This window comes from Cinclus cinclus, chromosome 1 (assembly GCF_963662255.1).
Source record: "Cinclus cinclus chromosome 1, bCinCin1.1, whole genome shotgun sequence".
Taxonomy (NCBI): Eukaryota; Metazoa; Chordata; class Aves; order Passeriformes; family Cinclidae; genus Cinclus; species Cinclus cinclus.
Genome location: NC_085046.1, coordinates 14,054,192 through 14,079,946, shown reverse-complemented (window position 1 = coordinate 14,079,946; position 25,755 = coordinate 14,054,192). Strand labels below are relative to the sequence as shown.

Sequence of the window (25,755 nt, the reverse complement as noted above, 5' to 3'; positions counted from 1 at the left end):
ACTGAGCCGTCTTCTGTTAACAAGGCACACTAAGAAATATTTTACAGTATAGATCAGCTCACTGCTGAACAGTTTTACAGATGCAATTCCTCCCTCCTGAGATCTTTGCTTTTATGTAACTGTACTAGCAGACTTAAATCATGGCCTCCTTTATGCTTTATATATATATATCTCTCAAAGTTCTATACATCTAGCTGAATCTTTTTCTGTGGAAATTATCCAGAAGTTGATTGCAGCCTTGCGTAACTACACTACTCCATAAAAAAAATATCAGCTCAAAAGCACTAAGAAAAAGTAGAACCAGCTATTACAGATACTGGTAAAGAAAAATGAGTCCCTGGAAAGGAAAAGAAGCCTACAAAAGTTTAGATGGCAAGAAATACTGGAAATGGATTAATCTGTCTCATCCAGAATGAGGGGTCACCAAATCAGCAGACGCCAAGTTTAAAAAAGGAGAGGTTCACAAAACAAGCGATAATTCATGGTAATTCCTTTCCAGCCAAGTATACATGGGTTCTGGAAACAACTGTCCAAGCATGTGGATAAAAAGAGAACTTTGACCATCGCCATACAGACAACTGACACCACTCAGGAGAGCCCCAAGCACAACACAACACAACACACCTAGAAAAGATTACTGCATCATCACATTTGAGCACATGCAGAGATAATCAATGGAATAAATGCACAAACAAGTTCAAAGATTTTTCTCCTCTTTATTTAAACACAAATACATTTACAGCATGCAGGTAAGTTAAAACTATATGGCGTCTTCCCCAAACCAATTGTTTTAATGCATCTTAAGTGTACTGAAGTTAAATCAGATTCCACAGGTAGACTTGTCCTCATGTCAAATTTAGAGTTACACACAGTAGTGAGTCAGCATTTAAATTATGTAAATAATTTAGTTGTTCACCAGAAATAAATATTATTTCACCAAGTTCCTATCCTAAACCATCTTTTAAAAATATGATCTAGAGGAACATAAAAATAAGAACCACTCAAAGACTGCAAGTTGAAATAGCAGTGTTGAACATTTCCCGTTTAGACTGAATATTTTCATTTACAAAATACAGTAATTGTCCTGTCTGGCTGACCTTTGACAGCCAAACCAGAAAGCAAAGAAAGTTGTGTGTGTTCATATTTTTTTTACATTTTAAGAGGCAGTTCTTGGTAAACGTCATAAAAGGTTTAAAATAAAAAAGTTTAAATATAAAAAGGTGATGTACACTGAGCTACACACTAGTTACTATTTAATCTAATTCTTTAAACACAGCAATTTTCAGCACCAAAACCCATGACAATTACCTACAGGAATGAAACCCTCATTCACAGGCATGAGAAAAAAATCCTGCTTCATTAGAGTGTGTTGTTTTGTTTTTATGATTGCACATTGACAAATGAAGGCCTGGAAACCTGTAGTTAACATCTGAGAAAGATAATGGACAGTGCTGATTCCATGATGAGAAACTGAATTCAAATTATTTAGTTGTTTATTTTTTTTCCCCAGTATGCTGCCTTCAACTGTGCTCTAAAACAACTGCAAGTTTGGAGTGTTTGGCAGCCTTAGTGAAGAAAACTGTCTTAAAAGCTGAAAACTCCAAAATAGTGGGATTTCCAACTTATACACTCAACCTTTAAAAATCAAACTATTAAAAATTCAGACTACCGTAGCTATAGAAAAAAAGTGGTTCAAGGTCTAAAATTTAACTATATTCCATCATAATATAAATATTTTGCCTATTTTAAAATACAAAAATTGAAAGTGATTTGCTGTCTGAACAGCCACAGAGTTTCTACTGTTTCCACAATACCTGAATACCCAGCAAAAAACTCAAGCCACAACAAAAAGTTGTATCAACCAGGTCTGAAAAACTCATTGAATTCTTCCAGCAATACTAAGTTTCTTCTTTCTTAAAGACCTGGTAACTAGTTTCTATACAGAAGAAGGCTGTTCTAAAAATTATAGTGGCTAAACCCTATGAATAAGTTAAGTAAATTGTACTATAAAACTTTAAACCCCAGATTCAGTTCAGCGAGAGTACCGGAGCTCAAATCAAACAAACAAACAAACAAACAAAAAAAAAAAAAAAAAAAAAAAAAAAAAAAAAAAAAAAAAAAAAAAAAACCCAAATCAGAATCCCATGTTTAATTTTGTTAGCCACTTTACAGGAATTTATTTCAAAGAGAAGAAAAATATTCAACTACTACTTTGGACATTTCATATACCTACTTACAAATGGATTACAAATACAATTCAGGGTAGCACTTTATTTTATTGTTACTTTAAACACGTGCCTCTGGCATTTCTGGATACATCAGTTTAAAAAGCTGTGTCCTTTATTTACGTATCTGAATTCATTGGCCTGTTGCTGAAAAAGGCTTCTTAGATTGAAAATTAAAATTTTAGCCAAAAATTCCAGTACTGTATGCAGTGGGATATAAAGTTACAGTTTAGATTGCCCTCATTTCACTATTACAAAACAGCAAAAGTGAACCGTCACAGACACAGACAAATGGACAGACAGGCTCATCAGAATGAAGCAGAATGTTTTCACTCCACCAGACTGTACTGTGTGCAGAACCAGGACCAGGACAGATGGGATAATCCATTGCCAAAGTCTTTTTTTGTAAACTCAGGTTTACTGTCACTACTGTACAGTATTTAATTCTAGGTCACCTGGTGGCCGGGCATTCGGTAACAGTTAGAGAGCCTTGTTCATACTGAACACTTTCAGTTGGTGGTGTTGTGCCTCGGGGCAGCTCCTCAGCACTTCAGGATCCTCACACTGTACAAACACAGTTAGTTCCAACGTTCTGTGCAGCATTCCAAAAGAAAACTGTAATGTAGAGTGCCGCCCTAACTCAGTGGGACATGTAGTGTTATGTGACGTGCTAAAAATGGAAGTATACCTTAACACTGTTGCACATTTCCTAAGACAATAAGATGAACACAAATTAAGCTAGAAAATTTGAACTAAGATTTTCTCGACGTACATTCAGCTTGGCACAGTGCAGACTAAATTTAAGACATGAAAGACAAACTGTGTAATAAGCAGAGCTACACTTTAAGTAACATGTCATTTTTTGAGACGCCAAAATTGCACTCTAGTTGTTTTTTTTTGGGAATCAGTTAGCAGAATTTGTAGAAGGGGGAAGAGCTGTACAGGCCAGGTATAATTTATACAATTTTCAAAAAATAATCCTACAGTCCCCAAAAGGAGAGATTATTGTCATGGAATGACTCCCTCTACACAATATCCAATCCTCCTCACGTTGCATTTACTTTTCAGCAACTGTAAATGAAAAAAAAAAATAAATCACAGAGTTAAGCCAAAAAAGCAAAGTTATTTACATTTACAGTAGACCATTTCACTATTTACATGGCCTTTAAGAGCCCAGTTCTTAAACCACTCAGGTAAGTGCTAATAAAACACCCACTTTAAAATAAGAAATCACACAACACAAAGCGTTTAAGCAACGCTGTCTGCCACCAATGAATTTTCAGCACGACAAACTGACTGGGTATGCAATCTTGACTGCACTAATGGAGTAAACATTACAGAGAGAAACCACTTATAGCCCAGCCCCATTTCCCAAGACTGCTGCTGCTTTCCTGGCTAGTGGCAACTCCTTGGTCATCCAAGGAAAATGTTATTCAAGGTTGAAGTATCCATCAGTTCAACTTCTTATTTACTAAGAGACATTACTGAACAGAACCAGGTACCTTCACTAGTTCTACAGTCTAGTTTTCTCTGGAGAGAAAGGTTGGAAAAGTCAATCAGCCAGCCAAAAGAAACAAAGAGAAACAAGATTCACATCAGCTGTTCTGGAGCCCTTCAGAAGGTGAGCACCCAGATTTCAAGCACCCCACCCTACTTTTTTATATGTTTCCAAGTAAAGATGGGGATAATTAACTAAGGGAACGGCTTGAAGATATTTACAGACCCATTCAAAAGTGAAGATGACAACAGAATATAAAGCATTACTGTCAGGTGAACAACAGATCAACCAACTGTAAAGCAGATATTAATTAAAAAGAGAGGATTTTGTAAAGCAATTTAAACATATTAAATACCATGCAATTACTTTGGAGATTAGAGATGTTTTAAAGTAAATGCACATTTAATTTCAATTACTGTAACTGCATTTTAGCTAGGCTAACATTTTAAGTTTACTGGATGAGGACATGAATTCTTCTTTAAAATAATTCCAAATCACTGACATATGAAGCAGTGTACAAACAGAATTAAAGAAGTAAATAAATAACATGTGAAAATATGGTAAATTTTATTTTATCACTGAATGTTTTCCTGAAGAAAACCATATTTAAAAAAATACTAGCAAGCCAAAAGAATTTAAAATGTCCACCCCTCCCCCAAACAGTGGCTACTGTCTTTGACTGGTTACCATCTCCAATTGATTGTTTCCACATTTTGTTCTACTCCTGCAGAACACCATGAGAATTACCATTTCACAGCAAACATGTTTTGGAAGAAAAGTAGCAGCATCTTTAGTCAGGTGTACATTATATCATTCCACTGGCTATAAAATTCTGTAAAAAGGAGGAGTTAATCCGACTATTCAAGTGACTTCATGCCACAGAATGAACTGTAATAAACCTAATACAAAGTAGCTTGATCACACATTTTAAAAAATGCTACCAGACAAGCTTACACTTTGTCTTGCCGTCCACCTCCGCGCAGCACGACTGGCTGGCTGTTCTGAGTGAACGCACCTCCACCACGAATTGCACTTGGATGAGTTGGAGAAGCTGCTGGATGCTGGCCAGGCCGGATGGGCTTAGCTGCATGACAAGAAATGTGACTTACAAATACGTACACAATAATACCTTGGATTATTCAATTTTACTGATAACATTAGCCAAATGTAATAATCACAACTGAATGCACTTTGAATAAGAAAACAAGTTCAGAGGATGGCATTCTGAGAATGTAACAGATTAGTGTCAACTACAACAAACCCTGGAAAACAGACAAGGTTTTGGTTTATTGTTCCCTGTTAAAGCTCGGAAAGGTTTTGACAAAGATTATCTTCACAAGAATTATCTGTCCCACTTAATACATTACCTTCTATAATTCCTATGTTTTGGCAGTAAGAACTCAAATAAGACACAACACTAGACAGTTTCCTGAGAGTTATGTATCAGTAAGGAAACATTATACTTGCTGTCCTTCCCACATCTACTTGGTTGATAAAGTCACTAGTTACTCTGTCTGTAGGGGGTTCCGTGAACCAATATTCCACAGATAACATGGCTTCATCAGCCTGCTGCCACATAAAATTAAAATTTGCTCTATAGCCCAAGTAAAAATCCAGCAGTTTTGACAGGTCGTTCATAAGCTGCATACCCTTAATAAACTGTGTTTTCAATCAGTTTTGCACTTGGCATTTAACAGAACATGCAAAATGTATATGTAGGACTTCACAAAGTTCTGTAATACTAAAGAGAAGCACTTAAAGTTTCAGCAGGCAAAAAAGAATCTACAAGTGGCAGCTGCAGCAGAGAAACACTTCTTAATTACTGCCTTAGAGGAAGGTGATCTCCAGGAAGACATGACTCATTCACCTAGACATTTAATCACAACAGGCTGTATACCTCAGGTGAGATCACTAGAGAATTGTTTTCTTGGAGACCCACTTGAGAGAAAATTAAGACAGAAGAGCACCTGTCTGCAGCCACTTCATGTGACCAAAAAGTTAAAACTATTTTGCAACAGCTCTTTGCAGTCCTGCAGATCATGAGCAAAATTTAACTGCAATGCTCATTTCAGTTGCATTAACGTTTAAGGGAAGTGTATTGATGACTGAAGTACTTTAGATCTACAGCTGTAGTGTAATGTGCACAGCTAAGTTCTTTCTTTACAGGTCACAAACCTCCTCAGTACTCAGAGTAATGACAGGTGGAGAAGCAAAGGAATGCAACTATTTTGCCTGCACCTTCCCACCCGTTTTTCTGTTATTTTCCCCTAGAGAGGACTATGGATACTGTATGTTTTGGAACAAAAAACTGAAAAGGTAATTAAGGATTTATGGATATTGTGGGTTTCTGTCTGCCCTGTAAGATCAGGTCAATTTTGTTGCTGAAAGTGATGGCTAAATCTTTGTTGCCTTGAAATACCTATTTAGTCTTAGAAATTGGAATGGAATTGGAATGACCTAAGAGATTAAGACTCACATACAGTGTACTGTTTCTTCTAGGAAATGTAACATATTCAGGCTAGAATTCTAGGTTGGTGAGCCTTTTCCAAAGCCATTTAAAATAAATAAAAAGCCAAACAACCATAAAGCACCACCTCCACACACAGTCTGTTAACCAAAATATAACTTCTAGTAGGAAACAGACAACGTTGGTATGTGCAGTTTCAATGAGGGCTGAAAGATGCATATATACACAAAAACAAAACAAAAAAGAAGTAGGAGACAGATAAGCTTTAGGGGGCAAGGGAGTCTTTACTCACCAATTTGTGCTGAATGTCCTCTTCTGGCCATATTCTTGGATCTTACAGCTTCCTTTATACGATCTACTTCTTGCTGATAGCGCTTGCGATCACGAGAAGCGTTCTCTTTGGCTTCCTTCAGTGCAGATTCCAAAGCTTTAACTCTTTCAGCTGTAGCTCGAAGTCGCTTCTCCAGTTTAGGAAGTTCACAGCGAAGATCAGCATTATCACGTACCAGCTACAAAACCAGAAGTGATTATTTTCTTGGTATCTCTCTTCATAGGGAGAGCTAACCAAATACCCTCCCCACGCCTAAAGAGGCAAAGCAGTAGGGTTGCTATAGTAACTTTGCTTTTAGTAAATCTACGGAGGTCAGTGACATTGAGACTGTCATTTGAAAAATCAGTTGCTGTGGAAGAACCTGCTACCCAGAGGCACCTGTTCCACAGGCAAGCAGCCCCTAGACTCCTATATGAAGTCTAAACACCAACTTGGATCCCTTTCCATTTAAATGCAGATATTTTGTTATACACCCATATGGGCTTAAAACAGCTAATTAATTTATGTTACAAAATAATAGACTGAAATTTTCCTGTATCAAGAGACACACTTAAGATGTAGAAGTAATTTACTTATGAAAGTTACTTTGTGACCAACAGGCATATGCTTCTGTAACAATGGATCTGGAGTAGTTTTATTGAACTGTGAAATGAGGTCTCACTGTACCTGCTTGTGAACCTTTGTAAGCTGTTCAAGATTATTCTCAAGGAAGGAAATCTTCTGTTTCTGTGCAGCACTGCCTCCTGTATCATCCGAGTCGATCTCAGCACTCTGCAGTAACAAAGGCATAGGGAGGGAGACAGGAGGCTGAGTACAAATCTGAACTTGCATATTAAGATCGAGCCAGAAAAATGAAATCAAATAAACATCAGTTCCTAATTTAGTTCTAAACTGAAATTCATGCAGCATTCTCAGAAACAACAAATTTAACTACAGCACCACATTACCTTTTTCACTCTAGTAGCCAGATCTTGAACAAACAGCTTCCGAAGATTGTGAAGAGTCTGAAGTTCTTTTGCCTACAGTTAAGGACAAGAAATTAACAAAGCAACCCAAACAAACTCTGAAAGGGAAAAAAAAAAAAAAAAAAAATAGAGACAAATATTGACATTTGCTTTGGAATACATTCTATCTTACCACAGTCTCTTCCAAACCCTTTAAATCTTGCCTCGCTTGTTCCCGTCTGTCCTGCATAACCCTAAAAGAGAATAAATTATTCCTGAAATATCCTATAAAAATTAGAAATTTTGTTTTAGAGGACTAGAATTATAAACACTGTATGGTACAAATGAAAAGTATATTGGTTGAAGTCTTAATTTAAAGATGTAACCAACAGATGTCACTCAAATCTGTATGGCATGGGGGTGGTGGGATTGGGAGAGTTGCAAAAGGAAAAGAGGGATTTTTAAAATATTGAATATAAACAAGTACATTCAGATACATAAATTATAAAAGTCTCTAGAATAGTAAAAGACAAGACTCTCAGAGTCAGATTCAGAGTAAATATTTGGGAAGATCTTATCCTTCAAATGTTCTTAGCTCTGACCAGCCAAGATAAGTATCATGTGCCAGATTAAAAATTTTCTCTTTGTTTTAACACCTCACCCTCAACACACTGGCAAAACCAGCATCATAAACAACAATGTCAGTGTACAGGAATATAACCTGATGATTATCAGTGTACAGAGCTGCTGTCTTGCCAGTTCATGTGAAAGCATTTTCTGCACAGGAAATGTTCTCTCTCAGAACTGTAAGTCAGTGCAGTTATCAAGATGACACAATTCTGTAAAGGAATGTGGACTTCTCTTTTTATGACCTGAGATTAGAATAGAAAGGCCAAGGACTGCACGAAAATGAACTTTTCCTGTTAAGTAATTTAAAAAGTCTCTTTTCCACTTGAAATTTCTCCTCATTCAGTTTCACTACTAGTCTGCAGTTAAATGAGCAAACATTTGATCTAATAAAATATTCTAAATAATGTCACTATCCTATTCATTTTCCTGATGTCTCTGGATAAGTAGTTCCAGGCATCTTAAACAACTTCAAATCACAAAAGTTAAAGTGAATGGTCTGCATTGTTCCTGGTCTGTCATTTGCCATACACATTTATGACAGTCTGTGGAAAATAACTGGATTCAGAAAGGCTGGGGGATGACACAGAATACAAAACTAATTTTTAAAACTTCTTTGCAAATCTTTTGAAGAGGAATGTTCCTATACAGCGAGTGCTTTAAAGTGGTCAATGCTAGATGTAGCTGAGCCTGCAAAATGAAATAGAAAGTGATAATGTGGCATGGATAGCAATCTTACAAGACAAGAAAACCTACTGTAGTTAATGTAAGTTTCATAATCATTGTGGCATATAAATAAATCAAAATGGGATGGACTCATGAGACCAGAGTACCGTTAAAACTTTAGTCTGTTAAACAGGAAAAACAAACAAAAAAGTTTTTTTAAAAAGCAAGTGTTGCTTCTTGGTTACCAGCACAGATCAGTCAAGTCCTTCTGATTACTTCAAATTCCATGATAAAAACCCCTGAAAACCACTGTCTGTGTCTTAAACATAGGCAAAAGCACTTCTCAAAAAGTACTTTTAAGTACAATGTATTTTTAACTTCTGTAAAGATAAATATGTATGTGCCAGGAAGGGGTTACAACTGATAGAAAGAAAACTTAGAAAGATTTCCAGGAGATTAAGGTCAGATTTCTAGAAGATGAGAACTGTTTTCAAGCTTAACTTGGGATACTTACCTGCAAGAAGAATGTAATTCCATTTTTACACTAACTTTTGAGTCTCTAATTCACTAATACATTTTATTTAGTTAATCAATGAAGCATGCAACTGTTTAAGAATTAACCAAGCAGAGCCACCTAACAAGATAAATCACGTACAAGCCATAAAAAGAATAAAGCAACACAAGAACCAGAAAGAAAGGGGAATTGTTGGAAGACTTTCAGCCTTACAGGATGCAATACTTAGCTGCAAATTGAAAAGTTAGTTACTCCAACCCACAGCACAAGAAAAAAACCCCACAGTTGTGGCCTTCATATCTTTCACAACTTTACTTCCTATTTTAAGTATTCACACAGTGTAAAGGTTTTAAAAATGGTTCAAGAAAGCCTCTAACAAGCATACCATAAAGTGGGAGGCACTGCATCACATTAGGTCGAGAGTTTATAGATAAAATGTCCCCACACATTTGTTTTATGCATCATTATCACTTACGTAAGCTCATGAAGTTTTCTGCTTTTTTCCTGATCAGTCGCTTTCAGCTTCTCATGCTCAACTCTCAGACGTTCCTGTTCAAGCATCATCTTCTGGTTTTGGCTAAATACAGAAAGCAAATATTTTATCAGCTGAAACTCTCAGCACATGGAAGACAGAAAGACAGTGTGGAGGAAACTCACCACTTCCTTCCATTGTACTGTGCTTCTGTATTTGCACAGTCCAGAGACATTTGGCACCACTAAAATAATGACAATTACTCACTCTTGAAGCTCAGTGATGAGCTTCTCCTTTGCATCAACTTCATCTCTCAGGCTACTGATTTGTTTCTGATGAGTCTCACGATGGCTCTGAATTTGCTGCTCCACAGCTTGCTATTAGAAAAACCAGAATATATTAAATGATCTGAGTTACCACCAGACTCCACTCTGTGGGGATTTGGGTTGTTGAGGTTTTCTTTTTTAAACAAAGAAATTGACTTACCTTGACTTCATTTGCGGTTTGAACCTTATTTAAGTGCTCTTTCTCCATTTCATGAACCTTTTCTAGTAGGGATAGAGAAGAAAAAATACATTTCAGCCAGGTACCTAGGCAATCACATGAATGATGGCACTAATTTCCCTTTCCCTTGCTAACACCTCCCAATTTGGAAAAAGTCCCCTCCCACCACAAAAATTAATTAAATTAGTAACATCTTTAATCCTATCAATAAGTTCTTTCAAACGGCAAACATGTTTTACCATTGAATAAACTCTACATGTTCAGTGGAAAAAAAAAAATTCTTTCTATAGCTCTACCTTTCAATCTAAACAGAACAGAGCAATTCCCCATTTATCACTATATTCTTGAAACGGTGGTGGGTGGGGTGTAGGGAGGCAAGTCCTACCCTGTGCTCGCAGTTGAACTAATTCTTCATTAAGGGAATCCACAGATTCTTCCAGCTGCCTCTTTTTCTGTTCCACATTCTGAAGATATTCAGTCAGTGACTTGATCTTGGCTTCATGCTTGTGGAATGAAAAGATTCATTTACTTTGGAACTAGGTACCATAGAATTACATCTGCATAAAGAGCTCACACTTATTTTTTAGTACACAACAAGTAACCTCATCTCAGAACAAAAATGGTGCCAACTAGACTCAGAAGAATATGATCAGTCAAGTAGATCTGTAATGTAGCCTGTAAGACAATGTCTTTATTCTGGATTGGAATGCAATACATTTTTGGCTTGGAAAAGAGATATTTTGAATGTTAAATACTAACAGGGCAAGAGAGGCACACTATATTTAGTAGACTGCCCTGAAATGTGCATCTCCTGATTTTAAAAAAGATTATGTGTATGAAAAACAAAATACAGAAATATTAAACCGCATATCTAGAGTACAAGTTTTCAGATGTGTTAGAAGTCACATTACTTATCTTTTCTAAAAATCACATTAAAATGGTCTTTCTCACATTAGAAATAAATTTAATCTGCTATGCAAACCTCCTGGAATTTTACTCTGCTAATATCTCTCCTCCTTCCAGCTTGTGGCACTAGCCACTGCTACTGTAAGACTTGTATTTATAAAGAATCCTGTGATGGAGAGTTTTTAATACAAGTGCTACAAAAGCATTAGCAGGTTACAGATATAGTGCAGAAATCCTCACATCCTGCCTTACTTAGAAGCATCCAATCTGATGAGAGTACTAAGAAAACAGCTGAGTCTTATGGCTGTTCACTCAGTGTGCTTCATTAGGTGCAAAAAAACCCCCAAAACCCTGCAACCTTTTTTCCCCCAATAGGTTAATGAATTTAATTTATAAAGAACATGGTAGAGAAATATTTACCTGTGAGATCCGGAGCTGGCAGGCAGCCAACTCTTTTTCATTTTCTTCCATTTTCTTATTGCTTTCAGCTTGTGTGCCTTCTAACTGTTTGCAACGTTTCACCATTGTTTTTACTTCTGATTTCATTTTGCTAATGTATAGTCTTGCAACTGTGAATTCTTCATCTATCATGCCAGTTCCTTCAGGCTGCTGAAAAGGGTGGAATAGCACATTTAGAAAGCTCAGTTAACAAAAATGAACTAACAGTGCACTGGAGCACATTAATGACCAGGACACACATCCCCAGCCTCAACTGATAATCACAGAATTAAAAAATATATATAAAAAAAACACCTAACATTTTGGTACTTAAGTCTTCTGATTGATTATTTATAAGTTTGCACAAAGACAATGAGTTGTTTGAAGAAGGAAATACAATTCACTACTGATTTCTAATACTGCTTACATTCTTGCCCTACAGCCATCTTCTAGACTTATTTCATGCCCTCATCCTGTTTTTGATACAAGTATCATCCCGATTGTCACTGTTGGTCAATATTAGATTTCCAAGACAATGCTGTTGATTAAGATCACTCCATACAGCAGTTTGGTAACATGAATGAGAACACTGCTTCAGAAAAAAAAGCATGCCTGCTCTTACTTGTCTCTGCATAATCAAGTTTTGTCTGGGACGTGATTAAGACACAGTATAAGCAATGGAGGAGTTTACATCCAAATTATTAATATACATGAAGCTTCCTCTGGTGGTAATTTTTACCATACTAAGAAAATGCCCCCACCTATCCAAAATGTATGTGTTTGATACACGGCACTGAAGACAGCAGTGATTAACTCTCACCTTGACATCATTATTTCCTACTGCAATTCCAATCTCTGCAAGATCTTTTAGTAAGGAGGCCATCATTTCTGTTGCTCGTTTCTTTTGATGGTTGGTCATTTCTTTAAGTTTCTGAAGCTCTGCATCTATACTGGCTAAAGTGACCTGTAGTAAAAGAAGTTGCCCTTGATTAAACAAAACACACTCTTGTTCACACTAGTTTCATACTATTTATGGAACATCAGCATTTCTTATGAAAGAACTAAAAAGTACTGGGGACAGCGACCTTCAACTAACAAAAAATAATCTTAGAACTCTGCAGCAAAATTAGTGTTAACATTGTTAAACAGCATTTAGAGTTATATACAATTAAATATTGCAGGGAATCACATTTATAGAAAAAGGGTAAATGTACAGCAAGTCCAACACTTTTTACCATATTCTGGTAAATTAAAACAATTTCCCAGTACTGACATTCCATAAGCACAACATTTATTCCTGAGCACTTTCTCAGCTGTTTTGTGCTGCTGTGGCTGTAGTGGCTGCAGATTGCACGCTCAAGAGTCTGCTATTTGTTGTCCAGTTTTAAAAAGACACCAGAATTTTTACAGCAGGAAAGTTTCAGGCAGAGATGCCAAACAATGGTTACTTCATAGGCTAGCAGTGCCAGATGGGGATGCCTTAATTTTATGACACCTCTGACCAGTTGCTTTCACACCTCTGAACAGTTGCTTTCTTGCAGACTGAGTTATTCATGATGCTCAATGGATATTAATTATAACATCTAGAATCACTACCTATAATTAGAAATTACATCAATAAAGCAAACTAAAAAAAAACCCAGCAAAAAACAAACCATACACTTCAGAATCATACACACACACACACAACAGGCCTACTCCAACAGATTTTAAATGCTGGTCAAAGACCATAGATTCTCTGACTTTTGGCCAACCTTCAAGTGATGTAAGTTACCAGAAAGATTACCCAGCTCAGAATACTCAGAAGTTTAAAGAAAAGTTTCATGACCTTGTGAACTTCAATTACATCACTAGTGTTCTACTAAGTCAAATCTTACTAACTGAAAATTGAAAGTCACAATCACTAGAAGACTCAGACCCTCTTATTCTCATCTTCAAGAACACAGAAGAGTGAGACTTGTGTCATCAATATTGTCTGTAATGCCAGCAAACATGCTGATTTTTTCCAGTACTTAGAATTTTAGGACAGTAGAGTATTAACTGCTTAAGACTGATTGAGGTCTGCCAAATAGCTGGCTACCAAAACAGTCAGTTCAGAAACTTCACAGGTACATAAGGAGGTGCACAGTAGTCTGTGAGAATGATGATCTGTAAAATCTGTATTTTATGATCTGAAAATCTGTATTTTAACCAGGGTTATCTTGTGGAATACCTCCTCAGCTACTCCTTTCAGAAAATAACCCAAACCATTTATTTTTGAAGTCATCAAGGTAAGTTCTCACATTCCATACACACAGCAGGCAAGAACATATTCCTTTCAAAAAAAACCACAGCACGCCCACTGCAATTTCAAGATTGGAAGAAGCAGATCCTTAAGTCAGGATTTCCCCAGCTGCACCAGATAGATGAAGAAAACCAGCATGTAATGAAAGTGTTAGGTTTTGACACCTAGGATATTTCTGAACACCCTTCAGGTAGTAAAATGCCACAGGCACTAAAAAGACAAGCATTATCAAGGTCAATAATCGACACAAGTTTCTTCTTAAGCTTACAGTTTTTAGGTTATCATTCCCTGCAAAAATGAAGCAAGTTTTAGACTTAGACTCTCATTTTCCCTTGTGAAATACTTTCAAATTACTTAGAAATACGTAAGGCAAGCAAAGTCACACTGAAGATTGTCAGTAATTTCTTATCCCAATTTCATACCGATTTTTGATTGAGTTCATCACTAAGCAGTTCATATTCCTTTGCCTTATCTTCTACTTCCTGAGATTTTTGATCATAGTTGACAGCTAATTCTTCGAGGGCTTGTAACACCTCTTTCACTTCCTCTTTAGAAGCATCATTTTCAGCCTGAAGGCGATTCAACTCTGCTTGCAGGTTGTCTTGGTCCCGTCTGGTTGATGCCAGAAGCTGCAATGTTGATAGAGATTTAATAAAAATTCAACAACAAATAATCATGAAGAAAATTCCATGCATATCTTGGATTTTATTAAGGCTTTTAGCGATTACAATAGCTTATATCTACATTCTTTGTGACTAGCTTCATGTAATAAAGATACCAAGAACAGAATACGAACAAGTATTCTATATTCGCAATTCTTTTAAGTTCTTAAATATCTTAAAAATGGAAGTGATTACAAATGAAGATATAGAGGAATAGCAACTAGAAATGCACATGGAATATTGCAAGTTCTCAAAAAAGCCACTGAACACTACTCATGAGTATGAAATTGTTCACAGTCTAGGGACTAAAATTCCACAATTTTAACACTGTTAGCTGCTGAAGAATGACTAGACAAAGGGTACAATTGCTAAAAAAGCAGATTTATTTATTTGCATAAGATTCAACAGTAGCTCTGACTTGCCTAGTCCTTGGCTCATTTCCTTCTGGAAATGTGTATGAGGATTACTACTTTTTAACCTCTGTACTGTAGAGAAATAATTCTTCAAATATTTTGGCTAAATGAAATTTTCATTACTAATAGGAATTTTCCCCCATTAAATTTATATCCCTGGAAACATGTAACAAATAATTTGAATATTCTAGCAAGCATGGTCTGAATCAACAAATAGATACTTCCTTTTCAGTGTGGGCCAATATATTTCCCCCTTCTCTCTCTATACAGCAACTGACCAGAAGTAAACCTTAAAACAGATTTCTTACATTAAATCAAGTTACCTTTGGTTTTGACAGCCTGCTAACTTTGCATAGGGAAGACAACTGCAACTGTCTTTGTATAAATTACTTCAATTCTTTCAATCTTCAGGGATACTTAAGATCCGAGTAAACTGGTTTAGGTTTGGCTATCAGCACAGTGTAGGTGGGAGGAATGAACAGGCAGAGCATTTAGAGAAGGCATAGAAGAGAACTATTGTGCAGTAGTAGGCTGTCATTCTACTCCCTGGTCATAAACTGTGACCTACTCCAAATACCACCAATTTCTTTAAAGGAAAGACAAATGAAAATAAAACAGATGCAAGAACAAAACTCACCTCTTCCTGATCCAACATCTGTGTCTTCAGTTTTTCTACTAGTTGACTCTGCTGATTGATTTCTTCATCCTGCAGTTGAAATAAGACCATGCTCGTTAAACTGACAAGTACCACTCATAAAAAATAAATCTATGAGACAGCAGACATTAGGGATCTAACTTCTCCCTATTCCGAGATAATGATGCAACCAAGTGATAAAAGTAAAAAACAATTCCTTTCACTGGTTGATTCATTAGGCTCATAAGCTGCCATGTATGTGTAACACACCATGCTTCAGAGACAAGTCTCATACCTGTGCTTTTGCAACTCTTCTCCAAGTTGTTCTAACTTCCCAAAACAATTAATATTTAAAGACTTTTTTTCTATTCAAATGCAGAACTATTGCTTAAATTTGAGATTATGTTCAAATAAAATATCCAAAACATGGAAAGAAAAAACTTGTCTCTTCAAATTACTCACTTCCCCACATTCATCATTTTCCAATTAACAAATGACCAGATAAGGCAAACTTGATTTCTCTTAATCAGAATTAAGAGAAGGAAAGCACCCTCAGCAAATACTTAAACAAGTTGAGCTAACAGATGAATACTGGCAAAATAAATTCAGAATCACAAAATATCCTGCATTGGAAGGGACACACCAGGATGATTAAGTCCAGCTCTTACCCCTGTGCAGGACACCCTGAGAGTCACACCCTGTACCCAAGAACATTGTCCAGAGGCTTATGGAACTGTCAGGTTTGTGACAACTTCCCTGGAGAGCCTGTCCCAGGGCTCAACCTCCCTCTGGATGAAGAGCCTTTCCTAATATCCCACCTAAACCTCCCAACACAACTGGAGGCCATTCCTTCCTGTCACAAGACTGAAGAGATTTGTACCTGTCCCTTGCTTCTCCTCCTGAGAATGCTGAAGATGTATTACACAATGATACAGTTCAAGACATTTTCAAGAGATCTTACGTTAAGAAAGAAGGGCATACCTTGTCATCCAGCTGTTTGTAAAGTTTGGCAATTTCCTCTTCACATTTCCTTCTCTCAGCATCAGTGAAATTGCCAGTTACTCCAATTGTGGTAGCTGGTTTATCATTAATAACAGTAATATCCTTGTCCACTGCAAAAGCTTCTAAGTTGGCCTTCTCCTTGTCAAACTGTTCATCAACTGGTACAGTCTCCCCTAAAAAATACACTTAATTTTAGTACAGTTAGCCATTACATATTTCCCACAAAATTACCCTTGAGAAGTACTACGTATTTCCTACTAACAATATCGCAGAGTCAATAAGCAATTGAGTTTAGCTGATAACTTGGCAAAAAAAAAAAAAAATTACCACTAGATCATCCAAACTATTTCCTGCTTACCACAAATCATGTGTTTCACCCAGTTACTCAGCTCTGAGCTTCAAATTACACATCAAATTGTATCTTCTAGAAAAGTTATCTAACTTTCCCAGGAGACAGAAAATTATTTCCCTTGGCACTCTGTTTTGCTAGGGGGCCATAATATTTAATTTTACATTGCTTTGCTTCTAATTTAAAATATTTTCAGTTACACTTTTATCCTTTTATACTCATAAAGCTTTTTCTGATGAGAACACTAACTTCACAGTGAAGAAAACACTTCATGCTAAGACACTTCTCAGGTAAATTAAACTAAATTCCTCAGTGCTTTATTCAAAGCATTTTATGCAGTCATTGGAAGGTACAGGCTCTTTCCAACACTCTAGTATCTTGTGTTAAGTATAGTTCTTTCAGAATATTGACATTTCAGGTGTGGCCTCATACCAGCTCTGAAACAATTAAAAAAAAACAAACAACAAAAACCAAAATATCCACACCCTACCAAACCTATTTCAGCAAAGCCATTTTCTTCAGATTAACATCAAGATGTGGTACAGCTCTCTACAAGACTGCAAAATTATTACCTATGTCACCTATATGACCTATGTTCTCTTTTCATGAATATATGGCTTCACTATTAACTTGCATTTTGCCAACAACTTGAACTGATAAGAAGTTAATCATTCAGGAAGAATTAACAGGCACACATTTGGTACCGTTAGCAACTTTGGGGTTTGCATGGGATTTTTGCCTATTCATGTGTTTGAATTTTAAATGGGGCAAGATCTTGTGATATTATTTTGAATCAGAAAACCAAAGCAAAGGAAGCATTTTACTCGGTTTCTGCACTTAATAGTTTTTTGTCCCCCCAAATAAAATTTTCACAATGTACATAACTCCAGTTCTGCTCGAAAACTAAGTGTTGAATCATGAATCTAACATGAATATACTTCCAGACATTTTTGCCATTACATGATTATTAGAAGTTATTTCAGGTGCAATAAAGTGAAAAATATCATGTTCCAAAGTTGACTTAATACTATAGCTTTAATATCCTTATTACTGCCTTACATAGTCCTCTTAGCTATTTTTGGTAGCCTGAAGATTACTTCAGAGTCTGTTGTCTTGCCTATACATAACTGCTTCTCACCATTCCTCCATCTGTTGAGCTCATTTTCCAGCCACTGTATGGTGTTACGCAGAGTCTTGTTCTTCTCTTTTTCCTTCTCATACTTTTTCTTCCACTGTTCTGCAGTGAGCTCCACGTTGACACAGACTGTGTTCTTAATGGTCTTTGCTCTACACAGAAAAAGCAAAAAGCTCTAAAACTTCATTTTAAAAGAAAGGAATTAAAGGTTACTAAACAATATGTTCACATATCACTGGTGAAAGCATAAACATTCCTGTCTCTTATAAAACCTTATTTCTATTCCCTGTCAAGTTACTATTCTTTAATTTGGCTTGATACAACTGTCAATGGACAGAGCAACAGAACTTTGGAAAGCAAAGAAATCTCAAGATGAGTTTGAAAAATTCACCTGCATACCTTCACCTGAAACAACTCAGGTCAGGACAGCTGTGCACAGTTTTGAACCAAGAATAATATTCCACATCCAGCAAACACTGTCCAATGGAGAGCATAACACTTTTAGGATGCAAACAATCTGTCTTTTCTAAAAAAATGCTCATTTTAACCAAAAAGTCCAGTCACTAGATCTCCACTAACCAAAAAGGTGGTACAATCTACTTAGATAACTGCAGAATGTTAAGTCTCTACGTTCAGGTGAATGCCACTAAATTAAGTTTGGATTGGAGACAGAACTACAGGCACTGATAACATATTCATGAAGTTATGTATGGTCTTCACTATAGTGCCATACCTCATCTCAGTAGTTTCCTGTTTGGTCTTCTACTGCTGAATATCCCACTCCAAAAATCAGAACAGCAAAAAAGCCTAATGGCAGTTAAACATCTCCCTTGCTCTGCACTGACTCCTATAAGTACCTTTCTGCAAAACCCTAGGAAAACACTACCACTAAAAGAGACATGATTGTCTACTATATCATATGACTTATACATAGGCTTCAATTATTACAGTGGAGGGCTTCAGCATAAATTTGACATCCCCAGAAAGTTGAATTAACATACTGGACTAACTGTGGTGTTTGAGACAGAAGTGCACTCTGTTAACTCCTGAAGACATCAAGAGCACAAGGCAGTGAAATTGCACAGCTGCAGCTGGAAGAAACTTTTCAGTAGCTCATTCACTAAATAATAAAAGGAAAAGAGCTCTTACCTCCTAAAAGGAAACCAAAAACCTTCACTGTTGCAGAATGCAGTGATTACTCCACACTCACTAACTATTCATATTCTGCCAGATTTCTAATCTGGTCTATTTTCCATAATACAAAACTTCTCCAAGAAGACCAGTAGGAAACTATCTTGTTGAACTGAAGTGAAAGAGGTACATTGCCATCAAAGACCAGATGGACTAGCAGAACATTGAGTGTTTTTGTAATGTGCTCCACTAAATGAGGAGATTCAATCTAGTGGTCAAGAACTGGAGTATAACAAAGCAGCAACAATAACAGAATGGTAAAGAAGAGCTACCTAAGAAAATACAAATTTGGAAATAAGTATGTATAAATTCAGTTAAAAACGTCACAGGAATTTACAAGTATCATTTTGAAGTATAGTGGACTGTTAGATACAGGTCAGAGGACAGGCTCTCCTGGAAAGTAAAGGATGCAGCTTACCAGGGGAGGGCTCCTTCCTACCTTCTTCCACTTTAGGGAGGGCAGGGGACAGGGAAATACTTACAGCCCTCCAAAATTATACATTAAATCACATTTTAAACCAAATTATATGCTTCTCCTGAAAATATAGTCTTCAGGATCCTGGTTGGTTTAAGGATTTTTATATCTTATGGGACAAGATAGAACACAACACTTAAACACATATTCACTGAAGAATTACAAAATGACAATAAACATTGTCATTAATTTGGTTCAGGAATCTTAATAGAGCGATTTACTTCTTTCTCATTCTGCATTTACTCCTATTAAGTCATCTACTCACCTTTGGCCGAACAGAAGAGTAGATTTAGTTTCAGATTCATTGTAAGAAGATGGAGAACAACAAATAACAATAGTGGTTCTGCAATTACCCCCCAGTGAATCTTGAAGGATTCTGGTCATTTTGCTATCACGATATGGAACATATGTCTACCAAGAAAATGGTTAAATGATCAGTCATGAGTTTTCAGACATTTAATTTGCTGAAATATGTACTACACCTTTGCTAGGTTATGACCTCACTAGAAAGACATTAAATTCTACTTTAATTCATTAATCATAGGACTGAAGATGCATGGGATGACAAAATTTTATTTCTATGTTCGGAGCACAAGGAAACTTTCAGTAGGATGGTCAGGTCCCCCAGCATTAAATGTAACTTATTAATCTTTACTGTCAACACAGTGCAAGAGTAATTGCCACTGCATAACATGTTCAGAGATACAAACTTTTAACCTTTAAGTATAAAAAGACAAAATAGAACACTTACACTGCTTTCTGCCAGTGCTGAGATGACATTTCCAAGAGCAGACAAAGACTTGTTGATGTTCTTGGCCTCATCCAGCACAGCACCTTCTGCTCCAGTTTTACTAACCTATACAAGATTAAGACATTACTAAATGCATCTTCAAAAAATACCTTCAATATTTAAGAGAAACTTACGTAATTTCCCCACTTACAAGTCAGCCTCCCTAACTTTACAAGGTGCACATGACCAAACTCTTAAGACTTTTTCCCTGATTCATCATCAATTTCTCAATCAAAACTCAGTATCTGAAGACATTTCTCATGTTTTTAACGGAAATGAATATTCTCCCTGTGAAGGACACCTTTCTTAAGCAGATAAATATATAGTTAATAACTTCTGTCAAATTAACAACTTCAAGTTTTTTTAAGTCTGTAAAAAAGACTGAATTCCTTAAAAGCAAATAAATATTACGAATAGTTTGTGCAGAGATCATCCTTAAAACCAAACTACCTCTCCCCTTAAAAAAACGTAACAAAATAAATCATAAAACCCAAACCACATACCACTACTACCCCCAGAAAATTCAGCAGAAAACCTTCACAAGCAGAAATCTCTGAGAACATATTTTAGAGGCTGAATCTGACCTACATGAGTACTTTATGAACTTCAGTAGGTATCACCAGAAATGTGAAAAATGTGACCTGATGCCATGCTATTTACCTTACTTCTTTTGCCTCAAGGTTTGAATTTGACTTACAGTTCTATAACCCTCCCCTTACTGTTTCCACCAAGCTGCAATCATGACTACAATTAAACAGTTACATTTTCCCGTGTTTAAACTGACACAACGCATTAGAAAATTCCATGTATTCCATAGGAACTGGGGAACTGCACCAAAGTAAGTTTGAAACACTGAAAGGAACTACAGAGAAAGGAGACCTGCAGCCAAGCCCTTTTCTTTAAAAGAAAAAAAAAAAAAAAAGACTCTGACTAAAGAAACACATTTCAGAATAAACATAGGATCAGAGACAACAATAAGGTCACAGAACAATGATGTAAGGAAAAACAACAGCAAGCAGAAATGACTGAAAAAACTGAAGGCAAAGACAGGGATAAACCCAGAAGCAAAGATGAAAAGAACGTCAGAAATCCAGCTCTTAGAAGACTAATTACAGTATATATTTCCTTCTCTGCTACTGATATAGGAAAGCAAGCTGTCAACCAGTATTAATCTGAATTTTAAATTAAGAAACTTGGTACTGCTACATAAGAAAGTCCAGATATTCTGCACCCATTAAACTTTATTCCTGTACCTGGCTAAATCACACACCTCTAACACTTTCTTTTGGCACTCTCAGATACTGAAACTGAACTTTACCCTCCTTCCCCACCCTAGCCCAGATTTACAAACCCTCACTTGCAGAAATGCAGATCAGCTTAAAGTGGTAGTATCTAACAGCCAAGCCAGCCTAGTATTCAGAAACCATGTTTCAAAGTTAAAATTAACACACCTCAGATGACAAGCCAACCATGAGTATTGCACTAATGTAAAATACTGACAGTAAAGAAAAAACACAGTTTCAGAGCAGAAAAAGAAACTTATAATTACCTTCTCACTACCTGCCAAGTCCACAAGGTAAAGTTTTCCGCTTAGTTTCTGTTCTGTTTGAGTATTCTCTTGTTTTACATTAATAAGAAAAATACTATGACTTCGGGAGCTGTGTTCATTCATATCTATAATTCAAAATAAACACATTGTAGAAAATATTTGTACAACCAATCTCACTTAAAACAACACATTCCCAGAGTGCAGCAAGAGATCCAAAGCTAATGAAGCTGTATAGTGTAATTTCTCAATGACAGCAGACTTAGAGGCAACAAAACCAATGGTATCATCTAACTGGGTAAGAGAGACCCAGTTTTCCCTTGGGTTCCTATTAATATCACATAAGTTCACTCATCAGGTTTACTAGCTTGTCAATCATGGATTTCACACATTAATTTACTTTATTAGAACAGAAAGCACATTTAGGTCTTGATAGGAGAGTCTTTTGTAGACTTCCAGTGTGCCCTATTTTATCCTTCTGTGAAAATTTTAACTGGCCACAGCCACACAATCCCTGTCTTGTACTGCCCCCTCTGCTGTGAAACATTAAGAAAAAACAATACTTGAATAATTTTAAGTATTATTTTAATCCAGTAACAAAAGTTAAGCAAACTGCAATCTGAATGAGAACATCTGCCCATTTCTTCTTCCTTTTAACTGTAAATCTCTCACAGTTCTAAAAGTATCAGCTTACTGATGTTAAAGAGGCAAAGAACACAAAACAATATTCTATCCAAATTTTCTTAGTGCAGTCCCCACCTGAACCTTCTTACTTAGCAGCAACGAAGCAAAACTGCAAGACTGAAACATTCCTTAAAAGGAACATTTTTTTTTTTTTTTGATCCCTAACCAAAGAAATGAGAAGAAAATAGTTATATTTTCTTAATGATTGTATAATCTTCCTTCCTGAATAAAGAGCCAAACACAGGAAGATCGTGAAACATCCTCAAATTGGGTCGGAGACTTCTGACAGTCACCTCAGTTGCTAAGAGCTCAAGTCTTACTTTGCATGCACCTACATCTTCGCTCATCTTCTCTAACCCCTCTGTCATTTCCAAATCCTGCTTTTCGTGGGAATTTGGAGACCTATGACATGGCTGCTTACAACTCAGCAGCATGCTACAGCCAAAAATCCTGGAATCTTGGGATGCTCCTTAAATCTGCAGCAGGTCCAAATTCTCATCAGCTGCTCTCGGAATTTGCAACAGAATGATCAAACCGTGGATGAGCCCCACTTACAGATTTCTTGGTTAATTGAAATAAATTCCACAGACTGGGATTTTGCACTATTCCTAAAGTGGAACTACACCTCTTCCTCCAGTGATGAATAGTTCCTCACTGATGACTTATTTCCTCCTTTCAATCCCAGTCTAAGCAACATGATCTAATCAGAACTGAGTTTAGATACTTGTTTCTGAAAGAAACATTGAAACTGCTTATGCCAGACCCTTTCCAAAATAATGAATGATTTAGCTCACATCTGTGCATCCCCTACTTGTTTAAAGCATATCAGAAGCAAATACATAAATCACTAAAAGGAAACAGAAGATGATACTTACTCGTAACTGCTACGTGTCGATTTGATTTTCCTTCATCTATAGTATCCATAACTTCTTCTGGACTACATACAAAACGCTCTGTGCAACCCTTCGGGGAAAAAAAAGGGAGAGTTGTGAAAAACAACATCACATCAACAAGGCACAAGTAAATGGTGCATACTAAAGGAGTGCAAGATGAAAATACATCAGACTGGTGCTCACCTTTACATAGGGAACTCTATTTTTGTCCTCATGAACAGAAAGATTGGTCTTTGAAACTGGAAGAGAAAATATTCCAAAGCTAAGGTAAAACTGAATGAAAGCACTGCATACAATGCATGCCCAAGTCATAAATGCTATCACTCAGCAACACTTGACAAAAACTTAACATATAAGAAAGCACCACCATTGCAGCTTTAGCAATATCATAAAATGAGCTCCATGCTTTCCCATTATGATGTACCTTTATAATGCAGAGGTTATTAGAACATTGAATACCTAAGTAACACAAGGGGTTTTTTTAATATGTCCCTCCAGAATAATTTATTTGATATGTTCAATACAAATACCATTTTGGTCTTACCATCCAAAAGGTCCCTTATTTTATCCAAGTATATTTCAAAATATGACACCTAGAAATAAGAAAAGAGAAACATCACAAGGCAAAAATGCTTTGCTTCATGATCACAAGGATTCAGCATCATGACTATGACCTCCCCTATAACACTACAACCAGCTCAAGTTATTAAAACTGCACTAAAATACACCCTTAAGAAACTGTTTTGATCAGAAGTTTCAATCACTATCAGCACTGCCACAACTTATCAGTATAGTTTCCATCAATGTTCAGTGGAACAAAATTGAAGTGTTAACATAATTCCTCTTTAGGAAAAATCAGTTACTTCAGTAATAGCTCAGGTTATCAGGTTTCCAAGTTACAGGAATTTGAAACAGATACAGAATATCCATTTACCTACAGACTACCCTTGAGTGTTAATAAGTAAAAACGAAGAGAAGTTTACCTTAATATGAAACTCAAGATTCTCATCCATGGAGTAAATATAATTAAAAATATCCTGCACTATTCTTGGAATAATGCCCATTCCATCAGGGTCATGAAGCTTCCCCTTAACAGAAAAAGATATAACAAAAAAATCATACTCAAATCCAGCATTCAAGCACAAGACACCTGGTTCAGGTTAACAGACAAAATGCTGACAGGTATGATGCACTTACTTTATGAAGTAAAGTGAACCACCCATTTGGCCCCAGAATTCCCCAAAAAGTGAAAAGAACAGCCTCAGAACTCTCCCAAACTACTACAAGTGAAAATATGCTATTGATATTATTCTTGTGTTTCTCATCCTGCTACTGAAGGTGAAAAAAACTCCACACTAATTGCCATTCTCAGTCCTAAAACAAATAACGGGGTATCAAAATGTTGCAAGAAAACAAGCAGACATCTTATTTCTATCAAGCAAAGACTACTGTGATGAAAATACATGACAGTGACAGTAAGAGAAAATTATTTTAACGTTTCTTACTTCCATAGTGTGTGTCTTTCCAGATGATGTTTGCCCATAAGCAAATATTGTACCATTGTATCCCTCAAGTACATCTAAAGGGAAAGAGTAATGTCATTAGTTTCCATTTCCTTCTTCTAAAGAAAAGTCAAATAAAATAGAATGCAAGCAGGCAGGTCCTAAAATATCCAGCAAGTTAAATCACTCAAAGTTTGGGAACCTTGTGCTAGAGTTAGGGGGAGGGAAGGTTTCCTCCCTACATCTCTGAATGCATTTTGCCATCACTGTGTTAGAAGTTGGCTGATCAGAAGCACCTGCTTCCTCAACCAGAAAAATCAGGACTTTGCAGATAGGAACAAGGAGGAAATCGATACAATTGCCAGGCTGAACAGATGGGTCTTTGGTATCTCAGGAGAAACCAAACATGAAAACACCATCATATTTTTTGCCTTCAGGAAAGTTTAACTGCCCAATTATGGTAAGAACGGGCAATGCCCTAAGTGTCAAGTATCTAACTCTTAGGCCATAAGCTTCCATTTCAAATTACTAATGAAACAACAAAAGTTTTAGATTGAGGGGCAAGGGGCTGGTGGGTTGGATTGTTTACATTTAAGTTACTGT

General features: G+C 36.5%; 1 protein-coding gene across 1 annotated transcript in view; it reads right to left on the bottom strand.

Annotated features, from left to right (window-relative positions):
* Positions 1 to 696: 696 nt before the first annotated feature.
* KIF5B (kinesin family member 5B) overlaps positions 697 to 25,755 on the bottom strand; it is a 33,554-nt gene continuing 8,495 nt past the window's right edge. The window contains exons 3-26 of the mRNA XM_062506905.1: positions 25,156 to 25,229; positions 24,634 to 24,738; positions 24,195 to 24,243; positions 23,834 to 23,889; positions 23,633 to 23,720; positions 22,077 to 22,201; positions 20,489 to 20,593; positions 20,003 to 20,148; positions 18,075 to 18,223; positions 16,567 to 16,760; positions 15,589 to 15,657; positions 14,299 to 14,505; positions 12,413 to 12,556; positions 11,575 to 11,763; positions 10,634 to 10,751; positions 10,231 to 10,292; positions 10,012 to 10,121; positions 9,748 to 9,849; positions 7,659 to 7,719; positions 7,469 to 7,540; positions 7,188 to 7,292; positions 6,483 to 6,699; positions 4,678 to 4,807; positions 697 to 3,296 (exon numbers count right to left, since the gene is read on the bottom strand). Coding sequence (XP_062362889.1) covers positions 3,290 to 3,296; positions 4,678 to 4,807; positions 6,483 to 6,699; positions 7,188 to 7,292; positions 7,469 to 7,540; positions 7,659 to 7,719; positions 9,748 to 9,849; positions 10,012 to 10,121; positions 10,231 to 10,292; positions 10,634 to 10,751; positions 11,575 to 11,763; positions 12,413 to 12,556; positions 14,299 to 14,505; positions 15,589 to 15,657; positions 16,567 to 16,760; positions 18,075 to 18,223; positions 20,003 to 20,148; positions 20,489 to 20,593; positions 22,077 to 22,201; positions 23,633 to 23,720; positions 23,834 to 23,889; positions 24,195 to 24,243; positions 24,634 to 24,738; positions 25,156 to 25,229 — 2,684 coding nt within the window. The 3' untranslated portion in view covers positions 697 to 3,289. The remainder of the gene's footprint in view (positions 3,297 to 4,677; positions 4,808 to 6,482; positions 6,700 to 7,187; positions 7,293 to 7,468; positions 7,541 to 7,658; positions 7,720 to 9,747; positions 9,850 to 10,011; positions 10,122 to 10,230; positions 10,293 to 10,633; positions 10,752 to 11,574; positions 11,764 to 12,412; positions 12,557 to 14,298; positions 14,506 to 15,588; positions 15,658 to 16,566; positions 16,761 to 18,074; positions 18,224 to 20,002; positions 20,149 to 20,488; positions 20,594 to 22,076; positions 22,202 to 23,632; positions 23,721 to 23,833; positions 23,890 to 24,194; positions 24,244 to 24,633; positions 24,739 to 25,155; positions 25,230 to 25,755) is intronic.